A 14,443-nucleotide genomic window follows, 5' to 3' on the forward strand; every position below is an offset into this window, starting at 1 on the left:
ATAGGCAACATGGATTTTAGCAAAAACAATAGCACTGAGACTTATATACTGCTTCACAGTGCTTTACAGTCCTCTCTGAGCGACAGAGTCAGCATATTACCTCCAACTATCTCGGTTCTCCTTTTACCGACTTGAGAAGGGTGGAAGGCTGAGTCAACCTTGAGCCCCATCAGGATCGAATTACAGGCTGTGAGCAGAGTTAGCCTGCAATACCACACTTTAACCACTGTGCTACCAGGGCTCTTATACTTAATCAAGGTAACATCTTATTCAATGTCTGTTAAGATTCTCAGTCATCCAGGTCATGGTTGTCACAGAGGTGCTTTTTCATGAGGCAACTGGACTTTCTCTTTTTTCTCTCATCCAAGAAGCTTCTTCAGCTCTGACTGGATGGTGGGGAATGGAAGGATTTATATTCCTTGCAGACAGGCTGGTCATTTACATCCTTTTAGAATAGGGGTGTCAAACTGCCGGCCGGTGGGCCAGATGCATCATAGTGAAACCGCGCCCACCCCATTGCCGGCAATGGCAAAAAGTTGCGATACTTTGCGACACGTCACATGACGTTGTGAGTTTGACACCCCTGTTTTAGAGAGTCTTTGACGCCACCTGGAGGCTTATCTGTGTCGTCAGGGTCACCTGAATAGTGCAAATGGGTGTGAAGCCTCCTTGGAACTGCTGAAAGGACTGTGTTGTAGACTGGAGATACATGATCTTGGATCTCTCCCCCAATTTTGACATAGATGGCCTCTTTGACCCCTCTTTCAAACCAACGGTCCTCTCCATCTAAAGTCCACATTATAATTATACCATTTTATTATTGTGTTTCAAAAATGCTATACTTCTAACTATTATTAAAGAGTATTTCACTCAACCCTATAATGAAACATGGACAATCTATTGATTGGGGAAGAAAATTTATTTACTGCCTCAGAAACAGCATTCTAACTCATTATAAATATTAAACGCACAAATCTTTAGAAATTCACCATTACTCAACATCGTGGTTTTTTTGTTGTAACAGGCATGAAAGATGATACCTATTACCTTCCTAAAATACTATTTTCCTAATTAAGATTCAGGTAGTATTATTATACTGATGTGATTTTTAAAAAGAAGTCTCATTTTCAAGGTAAGAAATGGAGCAGCAGTGACCATATTACCATTCATAAGAAAGAACAAAGATTTTTTTGGAACAAAGGAGATGATACAAGAGCAACCGACAAAAGAAGCAACTGTCCATAAGGAAGAAATTTAAACAAAGGAACAAGTACAGCAGATAAGAATGACAAGCAGAAGCAAGAGACCCAGAAGATATTCTCCAATTCAAAAACAGCTTTGAAGCTCTTACAGAAGAAGCTGGCTTTGAACCTTCAAAGGAAGAAAAATATATTGTGCAATAGACACTATAATAGCATATCCTTGAAAGGCTGAGAGGATGTAGCTGTACCCTGCAAGAAGACAAAGAGAAAATAGTTGGATACTAAACACTACTGGAAACAGAAACAAATATACTCTGACTATAGCCATTAACATACAAAATAAGCTGTCTACCATGTCATGGATCAGGAATGCGACAGAATTTCTAAGATGCATGAAGTCCATTCCTCTTTACTGGTAATTCACATTCAGGACAATTGGTACTGCCAGGAGCAACTACAACCACAGCACCATGGTCTTTTTAAGATTTTGAAATAAAGCTAAAATTAATGGAAAATCAGACAGTTACCCCTGTGAAAGAGGCTTGGGAAAGGGAAAGAATATTGCAGATGAACGGCTGGCTTTCAACAACATACCATCCTCTGAGTGCATTGCACTCACCTGTGATAATCTGTCTCCTCCCTGTCCTGAAATCTACCTGCACAATTGAACTCGCAGCAAGGATCTTATCTTTGCCTTGCAAGTTGCTCGCTTTCCACTAGAAATCCTTGGCAGAAATGTACGTACTTGGATGTTGTTGTCCAAACACAGGCACGTCCTACTTTCCAGCAATTAGAGAACTGCTTTTAATTTAAGAGATTCATTCGCCTACCACTTTCCACATTTCTTTCAAAGCAGCTGTGAATGAATACGGTTAGAATTCACCCCCTCAGAAGCGTTAAGATCAAGCAGCCTCAACTCCTGCGGGAGGCTGTCCACAGAAGCATGATAGGGAGCAGAAACCCTTTTCATCTGTTTCCTCTTTTGGCCTAACACACTTGAGTGACTCCAAAGAGAAAGCCAACCCTCCCCCACCCCCGGACCAGCAGAAGCCCCTCCTTCTCTTTTTGCACTCAGCTCTCCATTATCCCTACCCTACTACATGAACACAGGCGTTCGGGAGGTCAATTTACTTTGGCAGCCATTGTTCTGTGCTCAAACTCAAGAACGGGAGAAAGTGAGATCCCCTTGTAAGTATCAATTCTACCCAAGTGGGTAAATAAGACGTAGTCTTTTCATCTAGTCTTAAATAAAGAGAAGTACCCACTGTTCTAATGAAGGTTTCTTTCTCTTTTTTTTTGGCCCTCTTTCTCCAAACCCGCCCCCCAAAGGTGGATTTATTCTTTCAAGACTGACAACAGAACCAGATTTATATTCTTTTAAATGTTTTGCGTCCTGCTAAAGAGAACAGAACTTGATATCCTAGAGGGTATTGCACAGATTGCTGTTTAGTAGTAGATCCCTTTCTCTGAGGTTCACTTCCTGTTTCTAGGTTTAAAGAGGAAGCACCCCATCAGCCTTGAACAAACCAGATCCCACAATGTGGATCAGCTTCAGTTGGGAAGGTGTGAGCCATTTTCACAGTGCTTTAGCCATGAAAGGTGGCAACCTAACATATAAAGGTGTTAGGCCAACATTGCGGCTCCCTAAAAGAAGCAAATTATTTGGAGGCTTTTCAGTCAGGGTTCAAACCTGGGAACAAGACAAAAGTAACATTGACTGCTTTCTTAGATGGCCTGTTTGGAACTTGGATGAAGGCAGTGTGCCCCTCCTTATCCCTTTTGACCTTTGGTGACCTTTGATATCATCATCACCTATGGTATCTTACTGGACCATTGGACCCCAACTCTATGGGCATTGCAGCCCGAGGATATTATTTTGCATTCGTTCCTCTTCTTCCTCACTGGGTATTTTCATTCAAATATCCAAATAAGGCCACTTTATATCACCAGCCTGGGCTGTAGGAGAGATGCTGCCAATGTCCTGCATTAAGATCTTAAGGGTTTTGATGGGGCAAAAGAAGACTGAAGTTGAACCCAGGAATTAGCACTGTTAGTCAGAATGTTCTATTAATATCAGTGTTATCTCTGGGCAAGTATTATTCCAGAAATAGCAGATTTGAGATTTGGGCCCCCTTCTGGACTTACAGCTCCTGCTTGAACAATAGATGGAAGTCAAGAGGTCTTTTGCCAACTGTGACCTTCTCTGGTACAGAGAAATCAGCTAAAACACCTCAGGGAGATCTAGCTACAAGGAGATCTAGTATAGCCCTATATTGTGGATGGTCTATGTCAGGGGTAGGCAACCTCGGCTCTTTTATGACTCATGGACTTAAACTCCCATAATTCCTGAGCCAGAATTCTGGGAGTTGAAGTTCATGAGTCATAAAAGAGCCGAGGTTGCCTAACCCTGGTCTATGTGTATCTATCTCTCTATCTCTATCTCTATCTCTCTTTACAGAGGACTGTTTTCTCTTCAAGAGTTGTGTACTGTAATCCATTACAGGTAGACTTCGACTTAAGACCACAATAAGAGTCCAAAATTTCTGTTGCTAAATGACACAGTGATTAAGTGAGGTTTGCCCCATTTTACCACCTTTCTTGCCAAAATTGTTAAGTGAATCACTGCAATTGTTAAGTTATTAACACGGTTGTTAAGTGAATCTGCCTTCCCCATTGACTTTGCTTGTCAGAAGATCACAGAAGGTGATGACACTGCAACCGTCATAAAGATGAAACAGTTGCCCAGTGGTCACATTTTGTTCACATGACCATGGGGATGCTACAATGGTTGTAAGTGTGAAAAACTTACAAAAAGTTTATGTGTCACTTTTTCCAGTAACGCTGTAACTTTGAACAGTCACTAAATGAGCTGTTGTTAAGTCAAGGACTACCTGTATTTCAATCTATATCTATTTATTAAATTCCTGTGCTGCCCTTCTCACTGATACAGCAACTCTGGGCGGCTATCCCAACTCTACTCCAGAAGCCATAGGTGGCTTTAAGATGCATTCTATTTAAATTGTCTGCAAACATTTATAAAACCTTTTGCATATCATTAAACTGCTGTGTATTTGTACAGTCTTCACCACAGTTGAGAAAACCAACCAACCAACCCACCCTTGTTGCATTATATCTTAAGGAAAGTAAGTTCACATTTTCAGCTGTGGCTACATCATGGTTAGAAAATATATTAATAAAAATATTGTTTAGGAAACCAGTAGTACTAAGAAATAAAATATATTAAAATATATTACAATGAACACATAATACGGAGTAAAAGGCATGCGGTTATGATTCCTAATGAAGTACTTTCATTTAAAAAGTTATATGTGCTACTATCGCTTGCAAATCTCTTTGGAATTACTCAAATGGCAAAACAGAAACTTCGGTGGGGGAGGGGAGATGAAGTCTGCGGCAAACATGAATGTTTGAAAACATTCTAGGACCTAATTAGAAAATTTTTATTAGAGAATTACTGCCATTCATCTACAAAACCTGCACATTTAAAAATCAGTACATAGCTTCAAAAATATATTTAAATAAATCTTTAATTATAGATTTACTGCCTGGATTGCTCCAAATTTAAAAATGGCTGACATTTAGAATTCTTTTGCTAACACCAATGATCAAAAGGATTAGACAACATTAACACTCCACACTACATGCCAACAGAAATTCAGAGAGAAGTGACAGATGTTAATTTACACAATGCCAATACCCAGCAGTATACAAAGCCTGGTTGGATAATATGCGCCTGGTCAGTCTTTCCTTGAGGGAAAAGGACATTATGCAGATGATTGAGCACATACTGTCCCTCTGCCAGTGTAATAATGCATACCAGAACAGATAATATCTGAGATAATTTAATCTCACAAAATAAGCACTGAAATATATTACTCTCTCCCCCTTGTATGGAGTATTCCGGTAACTCCCCCAGGTATTACAGTCTGACATTATACACTAGTCAATTTAAACAACAACAACAAAATCCTCTAAAAATACTACAGGCACTTTGGGCCATAAATACATGCATCATTGCAGCGGTCCCCAATCTTTTGAGCACCCGGAACCAGTTCTGAGGAATTTTTTTTCCCATGGACCTGAAGGAGCTATGGTGCTACCTAGATCCCACACAAGGGCAGATGAAGCTCCACTCATTTCTGCAGCCCAGTTCCCAATAGGCCACAGACCAATACTGAGCCACAGACCAGGGGTTCGGGACCCCTGTTTTAATGAAAAGAAGCACTGTTGATTTTTTCATAGCTAAATTGTCAAATTTATATCCAGGGGCTTGGCTTACATCTTCCAAAATGTTCTCAGATCCAATTCACATTTGGGAGGTAGGTACAGCCTAGCAGGTGAGGCTATTTTACTAGGAGGAAAACAGCACTTAAAGCCAATTTTTATGTTACAATAAGCCCAATTAAAATTCCCTATATTGAGGTTGCAGCCTAAATCCTTACTTCCCTAACAGATAATTTTCACCTTGAGGAAAGACATAGAATACAGCTATAAATGATACCATTCTAGAACACTGAACCTATACTGTTACTTTGAATTTAGCCATATGTTTGCTTTTGTGACTGCATTTAAATTTCTTTATGCATTTATTGGATTGATATAGCTACCCATTTCACAAAGCAACTCTTGACAGCTTAAAACAATAAAAAATATCGAAAACAAATAATAAAAACTATGCAATCACATAAAAAAGAAAAGAAAAAAGCAAAGAAAAATCCATTGATAGCTGATTTTATAATGACATATTGAAGACATTTAATGAGAGTGCAACCCATCTTTTAGTGGCCAAGAAAAAATGTCATTTTTGGCATTGAAGGCGTAATGATTCAGTGTGTTCTCTTGTGAATTGCATGTTTCCATATTGCCAACCCAAAGAATCAATTGATCCATGTTATCTTTTAAAAGACATCTAAAAGGTATACCTACCAGCTCCAAATGCAAAGAAGAAGCTTTTATCTGGATACTCTTCCAGTAAATCTTTCACTCGCCTGCCCATCCTCTCATTCCGCTTGTAGATAAGCTCATGGCGGAAGTAGTCGTCAATCTCTTGAGCCGTGATACGCTCATGAGGTAGCAGAGATGCATTGATGAAATTTGGGACCTATGCAAAAGAATGATTATCATACAACATAGGAGATCAAATATTGACTGTACTTATGTCCTCTCATGCCTTACTTTTACTCATTAGAACCACTGCATTACTCCAGGATTCGGCTTTTTCTTTTGAGGTCCAATTTTGCTTTTTGTAAATAAAAGAGAATATACCAAAGTCCCACGCTTAATACGACATTGGTGCTATTTCATGGAAAGGTCTAATTTGTATTCTGATAGGACTTTTCTCATTAGAAATACAGTAGAGGCACAATATATCATTTCTCTAAATGACTTGAGAATGGGTAAAGACAGACAGGGAAAACAGGTATTTCATTAGATTCATCTGGTAAAGGCCTTGAACTTTAAAAGTAAATACATTCATTATTTCCAGCCCTCTTTTAAAATGTCACAGCTACATTTGTATTTGTATTTTTAAATGCACTTATTTTTTCATTTATGTTCTTGTACATCAGTCTTTGTTCTATTATTTTCCAAATAAATGTTTTCTTTTTTTTAAATTCCACCTCAGACTTGTTTTTATTTTTGACCCTGAATGCATACTCCCATAATTTTATTTTCATTCTTGTAAAGAAGGAATTGTATTTAACATCCAGTAAGTATTGTTAAAGCATTCTTAGAACTATTATCATAAACCACCTTTGTATAATTTGAGTGGATATGAAGTTTAGCAGAAAAACTGCTGACAGGAAAGAAGATTCAACTTTTAAGATTAGTTTCATTCCGTAATAAACCATTTCATACAGTCCTTAACTTGTTCAGTTTTTGAATTATATTTCAGTAAGGTAAAGGTAAAGGTTCCCCCGCACATGCATGCTAGTCGTTTCCAACTCTAGGGGCCGGTGCTCATCTCTGTTTCAAAGCCGAAGAGCCAGCGCTTGTCCGAGGACGTCTCCGTGGTCATGTGGCCGGCATGACTAGACGCCAAAGGCGCACGGAACGCTGTTACCTTCCCACCATAGTGGTCCCTATTTTTCTACTTGCATTTTTACATGCTTTCGAACTGCTAGGTTGGCAGAAGCTGGGACGAGTAACAGGCGCTCACTCTGCTACACGGCACTCGGGATTCGACCCGCCAAACTGCCGACCTTCTGATCAACAAGCTCAGCGTCCTAACCCACTGAGTCACCGCCCCAAAAGATGTTACAAATTGTCCCTTAGGAATTTTTCAAATTAGTCAACTGTCTAAGTACTGTCTTTGTAATTTCTTTTGAACTATGCTGCTTATTTGAAGATATTGAAACTGGTATTTCTGATCATTCTGAGGAAAGACTCTTGAAAGTTAATATATTTATTCATTTATTTCTTAAGAAGGGTGCATATACCACTCCAATTAGAAAATACTCTGAGATCTTACACACTCTACCCCTCCACATGGCATTAAAAACCGTAAATCATAAGAACAAAAGTAAATTACAAGTGTGTGTGTGTGTGTGTGTGTGTGTGTGTGTGTGCTTGGTGGGGGGGGAGCGTGATGGCCTAGTGGTGAAGAAACTTGCCTCCCTATCAGAAGGTTGAGAGTTCAATCCTAGGTAGTGGCAGATGTTTCTCTCTTAGGACACAAAGAAAAAATATCTGCTGGCATTCAGCCAATAAACACTCAGTCACATCCAGTCGCCCCGACTCTACCTTAGGGACCACAAAGTCATAAAAAGGGAGTGTGTGCTTTTGTGTGTGTATGCGCCATGGACATCATACCACAATGAGTTAAATTATCTATATATCTTTGTATACTGTATGATACAAAATTGTGCATCATAGGACAAAGCTTTTTCAACCAAGGTAGCTCAAATATGGTAACTTACAGAATGCCTGGACTCCTTACTACCGAGAGAATAAAACTTGGGGAAATAGTGGCTGCTTCAATAGTGCCAGGCTGCTGCTGCTGCTGCTGCTGCTGCTGTGCCATTGAATGAACCTTTATTGTCAAAGTACAACCATGTATACATTGAGATTAGCTGAGCCTCCCTTCGTGCTCCCACCCCCCCAACTCACAGTGACAACAAACCCTCCATCTTATTACACCATGTGAACTAATTGCACCACACACCGGCCTCGCAAGTCAATTCTGCATCTGAAAATCACTAGTAATTCCAGATTGCCTTGCAAGCCCGATGTTTTAACAGCTCTATACGTGTGTAGGCAATTTTAGCCCCTTGCACTACACTGTGCACATTCATCCATACACACGTTAATCCAATCACCACACACCAGTACCGGGAGCTCAAAGCTGCTGCGTGTGAACGCGCCGCCATCTTGTGTTAAGCTGGATGGTTATAAGTATTGAGGGCATGATTCTCATTTTCAATGTTCCCTGACAGATTTGTGCAATTCCTCATTCCCGTCCCCAAGCAGCAGCCACCAGATACTTGCCTGCTGGGACGGGAAGGGAAAGGAAGGGAAGGGAAGATTTTCTACACACGCTGTCAGCTTCCCACAAGGAAACTCAATAGGGAAGCCAACAGGAAGTTGGTAGTCATTCCCATTCCCATTGATTATTATTTTTTTTGCCCACCCATGCCATTCTGTTTCTCTCATTAGGTAAGGCAATATTTCTGCGACGAAGACCCGATGGAGCATATGTTATCTAGGAGCTATGTATGGTTAGCTAGCATTTGCATTTTTCCTTTCTGTTCCTACAGAAAGAAATAGCTAAGAGGCCTATAGAGGCAGAATCACACAGTACTAAGTTATTCACTCTAGTCTGACATGGAAAACTATTTCTTAGCTGACAAACTAAATTTTCTGGAAGCTCTTCCTTTAGAACTCAGCGAGGCAGTGGTTTCCAGATCAAAGCCTTGGTTTTGCCTTTAATGTCATTGGTTGGAAATGTCCCATATAAGACTTGATTTGGACAAGCATCAAAATATAAAAATTATAAAGTGGTATAGTAGTTAATTAAGGCACCAGGGTAGAAAAGTGGAAACTGTGAGTCCCACCTTAGGTATGAAAACTATCTGGGTGACCTTAGGGCCATCACTGTGGTTCAGCCCAATTCACTCCATAGGTTGCTATGGGGAATATAGGGTCTTAAATAGGAGGAGGGAGGAGTATTAAATATGTTTGCTGCCTTGAGTTATTTATAAAGATAATATAAATGGATAAAAATAAATAAACAAATTAAATTGTGAAACAGCATCTGGCAGCATCACTAACTTAACTTATAGTTTGGATTTTCAAAACCATTTAGTTTAGCTTAAATTCACTTTTAAGGGGTATAATAGGCTTTGAATAAGATACAGTTACAAAGTATATTTTCAGAAGCTTGATATCAAAGAAAGGGACAGGAGATTCATATAAAAGACACCATAACTACTAGGAGAATAGAGGTTAAAAGATATCAGTTCTTTAAAAATGGCATTTGGAGTCAAATGACTTTAATGCTCACGCAAACGCTCACAAAGGTGTTCAGCATCAGTTTGGAAGGGCACAAGTACAAAGTTCAGAAGAGATAATGCTGTTCACATTAACCTCCTGGAGAAATCTTTCATATGAGTTCAGCTATCCTATTTTCAAAGACAGTCCTAGATAAATTATGCTGGATATTGATCTTCTAATAAATAGTTTTCAGCTGTAAACAGAACACTAGACTTATTGTGAAGGTTCCTACAGTGGGTTATGCCTCTGATTTGCTAAAGCAGCAAGGTCAAATTTCTTCATCCCATTGCAAAGGGATGGATAATAGGTGATTCATTAGAACTGTTGGGCACTTGAAACATCCTTTTTTGAACTTAAAACTGCTGCTTCAGGTTTAAAACAGATTGTTCCGACTTTACAGAAGTCCCAGTGACCGTTCTGGAAACATTCCAGTCTCAAAAAGCACCTTGCTTCAAGCTGAAATACCTTGGGATTCGTTGGAACAGCATTTCTGGTGAGCTCAGAGTAATCTATTTTGAGATCAAACTAGGTCACGTTGAGATCACAATATTTTGTACACCATTAAGAATAAGCATGGCTTCCAGTAATAAAAACAGAAACAGGAAGAAAGAAAAAAACAGTACCTCCACCAAAGAGAACACTTAAGGGAGGGAAGTACTCAGCATTGTAAAAAAGAAATCTTTACCCTAATATTCCCTTTTCCTACGGAGGAAGAGAACATCCTACCACAAAGACCCATATAGCTAGGAGCCATAATAAAAACCCAAGATTAGTAGTAATAGATTGCCCACTGAAAGACTGGCCTGCCAAAGAAAAATTCAGCAGCAGTTAAAATATTCAATTTGTAATGCTTTTATTGCTTGTCAAAAGAAGAAATAGACCCAAAATATCCCCAAGTGTCCACCCCAAAATATCCCCAAGAAGAGTCTTACTGGCTAAAGTGATAAAATGTGCTGCTCTCCTTGTGCAATAGACTGTGACTTCTTGCAAAAACATTTTAGAGACTTCTTTTTCTTTGTTATAGTCTTATTTCTTTAATACATTTTTCTCTCTCTGTTATACTTTTCTCTGCAATATTTCTCTTTTTACTGTTTTAGTTTTTGTAATTTGTATGAGTTTTTATCTTTTTTTAATAAAATTATTGTATATTAAAAAAAAGGACCTTGCGACTCATAAATCAAAGAGATGCAACCTTGTTGTATCAGGGAGCAGCTGCCATTAAGCACTTTTTCATTCCAGGCTTTGTTCAACAAAGAATTTTGCTGATAGAAAATAGGATTCTTGTTCATTACAGTTCAACTGGTGGGGCAAAAATGTGTGGGTTAGATGCTCTGAGAGGAAACAAGCTTTAGTCCTGCTCTGTCTGTAAAAAGCTCCCCATGTCTATTCATATATTTGCATTGCAATAATTCTGTCCAGGACTATGGTCTAAATAGCAGTGAATCCTCACTAATGAAGCCTCATGCATATCTGTCCCAAAGCTCCTTTTCAAAAGGCAATTGGACTTTCTTGGTTTTTTTCCCTTGAGGAAGACCTTTCAATTCTCATCCAAGAAGCTTCCTCAGTATTGGCTGAATGGTGAGGGAGCAGAAGGATTTATATTCCTTAGCAATTGTCTAAATATAAATCTTTCCATTCCCCGCCATTCAGCAGAACTGAAGAAGCTTCTTGGATGAGACATGAAATGTGTTCAAGGAAAAAACAACAACAAGAAAAGTCCAGTTGCCTTTGGAAAAGCACCTTTGGAACAACCATGAGCTGGATGATTGAGAATCTCTGTAGACACTTCATGAATATATTGTAGCTATATTCTAGAAAGGGTACAGAGAAGAGCAACAAAGATGATTAGGGGGCTGGAGGCTAAAACATATAGGGAACGGTTGCTGGAATTGGGTATGTGTAGTTTAATGAAGAGAAGGGTGAGGGGTGACATGATAGCAGTGTTCCAATATCTCAGGGGTTGCCACAAATAAGAGGGAGTCAAGCTATTCTCCAAAGCACCTGAAAGCAGGACAAGAAGCAATGGATGGAAACTAGTCAAGGAGAGAAGCAACCTAGAACTAAGGAGAAACTTCCTGACAGTTAGAACAATTAACCAGTGGAACAACCTGCCTCCAGAGGTGGTGAATGCTCCAACACTGGAAGTTTTAAAGAAGAGATTGGACAACCATTTGCCTGAAATGGTATAGGGTTTCCTACCTGAGCAAGGGGTTGGACTAGATGACCTCCAAGGTCCCTTCCAAATTATTATTATTATTATTATTATTATTATTATTATTATTATTATTATTATTATTATTATTATTCACTATGGGATGGATGATTAAATATCCCTTGATATTTTCGGTTTGAGGAGTATTGGAGCATCCTTGTGGCTAGATATGAAAGTGATCCACAAGTTTTTTTCTGCATCGGTTTTGGGCTGTCAGGATTAGCTCTGCTCTCTTCAAGTGGATAATACATATAATTCGTAAAAGGAGAGAAAAGAAGATTGCCAATCAGCCGGCAACTGGCATAACTTATATCCTCGTTTGTGTCTTTTGACTAGAACCATCTCACCCTGAAGTTATTGAGAAATGTCATGAAGATCCATTGTCAAATGGAAAGACATTACAGCCACACATGCTGAAGTTCAGACTTCCTCTCCTGGGTCCAGCTCTCCCTCCCATTCAACCAGAACGCTATCTAATTAAACGCTTGGTGAGCTTTGATGAGAAATAAGGTCAGGTGAGTTTCAGTCGAGACTAGCAATCTGGTGGTTTGGTTTTTTTTTTAAAGAATGTATGCGTGTGCATAACCACGTGTTGTGTTCACAGGAGACTACTGAAATATGCCAGTGATGGAAAAGCTGCCTGATTTTCCCCGTGTGGATTTGTTGGAGAGAGCCACCAGCATTGCACACTTTTAAGAGCAAGCATTAAATGAGATTACCCAGGGAGCCATGTGCATAAGACTCTCAAAAATCTTAGGGTCAGGATGCCCAAACATCTCAAACGCATGACTTGCCAGTGAATAGCTGGCTGTCTCTTGGATAGCCGGCTATCCTGGATTGGAGGAGAGAAACCTTTGCCTATACCAGCTTTTGCAAATGTAAGAAGGGGCTCTTTTTCCATATTCACCGAAAAACAAATTGCTTCAGAGGCAGAATGTCCACCTCATATTCCTCTGTCTCCAGATCGCACATAGATATGGGACTCCATATTTAAGAGATGTACCATAAAATCACTGCAACTTTGTAGGAAAATTGGTTCTAGGGGTAGAAATATAATACTTACAATAGCAGATGCAAATTACCTCTACCCACTCCTGAAAAGCACATATCAGAGACTTCTCATCTTATTTTGCAATACAGAGGTCTCTCATTTGAAAACAGACTACTTGGCAGTATTCTTGCTACTACTGTATAAGCCTCTTATTAATACACCTTATTAATCAAAGCTCTGAGAGGCTTGCATTTGGGATTAACTGTTCCAGTCTGCTACTAGCAGCTTTGACAGCTTGGTGAATATTCTGAGTTCCAGAGAAATCTAAATAGAACTGTTCATTAGCATGGCTCCTCTGGTATTCAATATATAGTGGGGTTTTTTTGTAAGACAGTGGATGGTTATGTGCAGGGTAGTCTCCCAAAATCCAGGGGCAGCAGTACAACTCTTCCATGGAATTTCCATCCTAAATCTGTGGTATTTTATTCACTCTTTTAAAGTCTCACATTGACCTCCCGTCTTCATTCGTATCTGGGATAGTGAAAAGTATGGAATAGCGGCTCAAATATGGAGTACATTTTTTGCAAATACAATTCCATCGCTAAACCAGGCATCACCTGACCACAACCTGTGACTTCATTGCTGGCTTCTTCACTGACGATCCTTGTTGAAAGCCAGCTGTAAAATATGCAAATGGGTAACCACAGAATGCTGCAATAGTCATAAATGACTGCCAGTTGCAAAGTGCCCCAATCTTGACATGACTGAGGGGTATGCTGTAACAGTCGTAAGTGCAAAGACCAGTTGTAAGATTACTTTTGCAGCACTGCTGTAACTTTGAACAATTGCTAAATAGGGCAGTCATTAAGTGAGAACTACCTGTAATAGCTACTTATTAGTGGATATAAACAACAAAATGAAATTAACATGTGCTTCATTGTTTATAGAAGGCCTTTGATTATGTCATCCATGTCAAATTAATGTGCTTAGAAAAATGGGAAACGTAAGACATCTCACTATCCTCATGTAAAAGCTCAGGAAGCCATTGTATAGACATGGCAAAACAAACTGGCTCCAATTTGGCAAAGTACTGTAGAGAGACAAATCCATTTTCCCCTAGTTTGCTGTATTTTTTTAAAGAGCAGTGTGGTGGCTTAGAAGTGGAGCTCTCACCTTACAATCAGGAAGCTGTGAGTTCAATCCTAGGTAGCCGCGAATATTTCCCTCTCTGGGTGCAAAGAGAAAATATCTGCTGTGAACTCTGCATAGGCAGCAGGAAGGGCATCCGGCCAGTAAATGCTCAGCTCCATTCAGTTACCCCAATTTTACCCCAATGCAAGGGATTACAGGGTCGTTAAAAAGAAAAAAAGTGGTATCTTTTAAAAATTAAGTTGAATAAAAAAGTATGTGTTCCCTCCGTATTGCAATAAAACATTTAATTCATAAAACATATTATAAACTCTCTTCTTATCCAGCAAATCAGAAACTGCCCATCCATTGCCAACAACCAAAATGTGTCTGGAAGTA

The 14,443-nt window shown here is 39.4% G+C and overlaps 1 protein-coding gene across 1 annotated transcript in view; it reads right to left on the reverse strand.

The window, feature by feature from the left end:
- TRABD2A (TraB domain containing 2A) overlaps positions 1-14,443 on the reverse strand; it is a 79,040-nt gene that overhangs the window by 10,873 nt on the left and 53,724 nt on the right. The window contains exon 4 of the mRNA XM_081316447.1: positions 6,150-6,324. Within this exon, the coding sequence (XP_081172573.1) occupies positions 6,150-6,324 (175 nt within the window). The remainder of the gene's footprint in view (positions 1-6,149; positions 6,325-14,443) is intronic.

The sequence above is a fragment of the Vipera berus genome (assembly GCF_964194415.1).
Source record: "Vipera berus genome assembly, chromosome: 2".
Taxonomy (NCBI): domain Eukaryota; kingdom Metazoa; phylum Chordata; class Lepidosauria; order Squamata; family Viperidae; genus Vipera; species Vipera berus.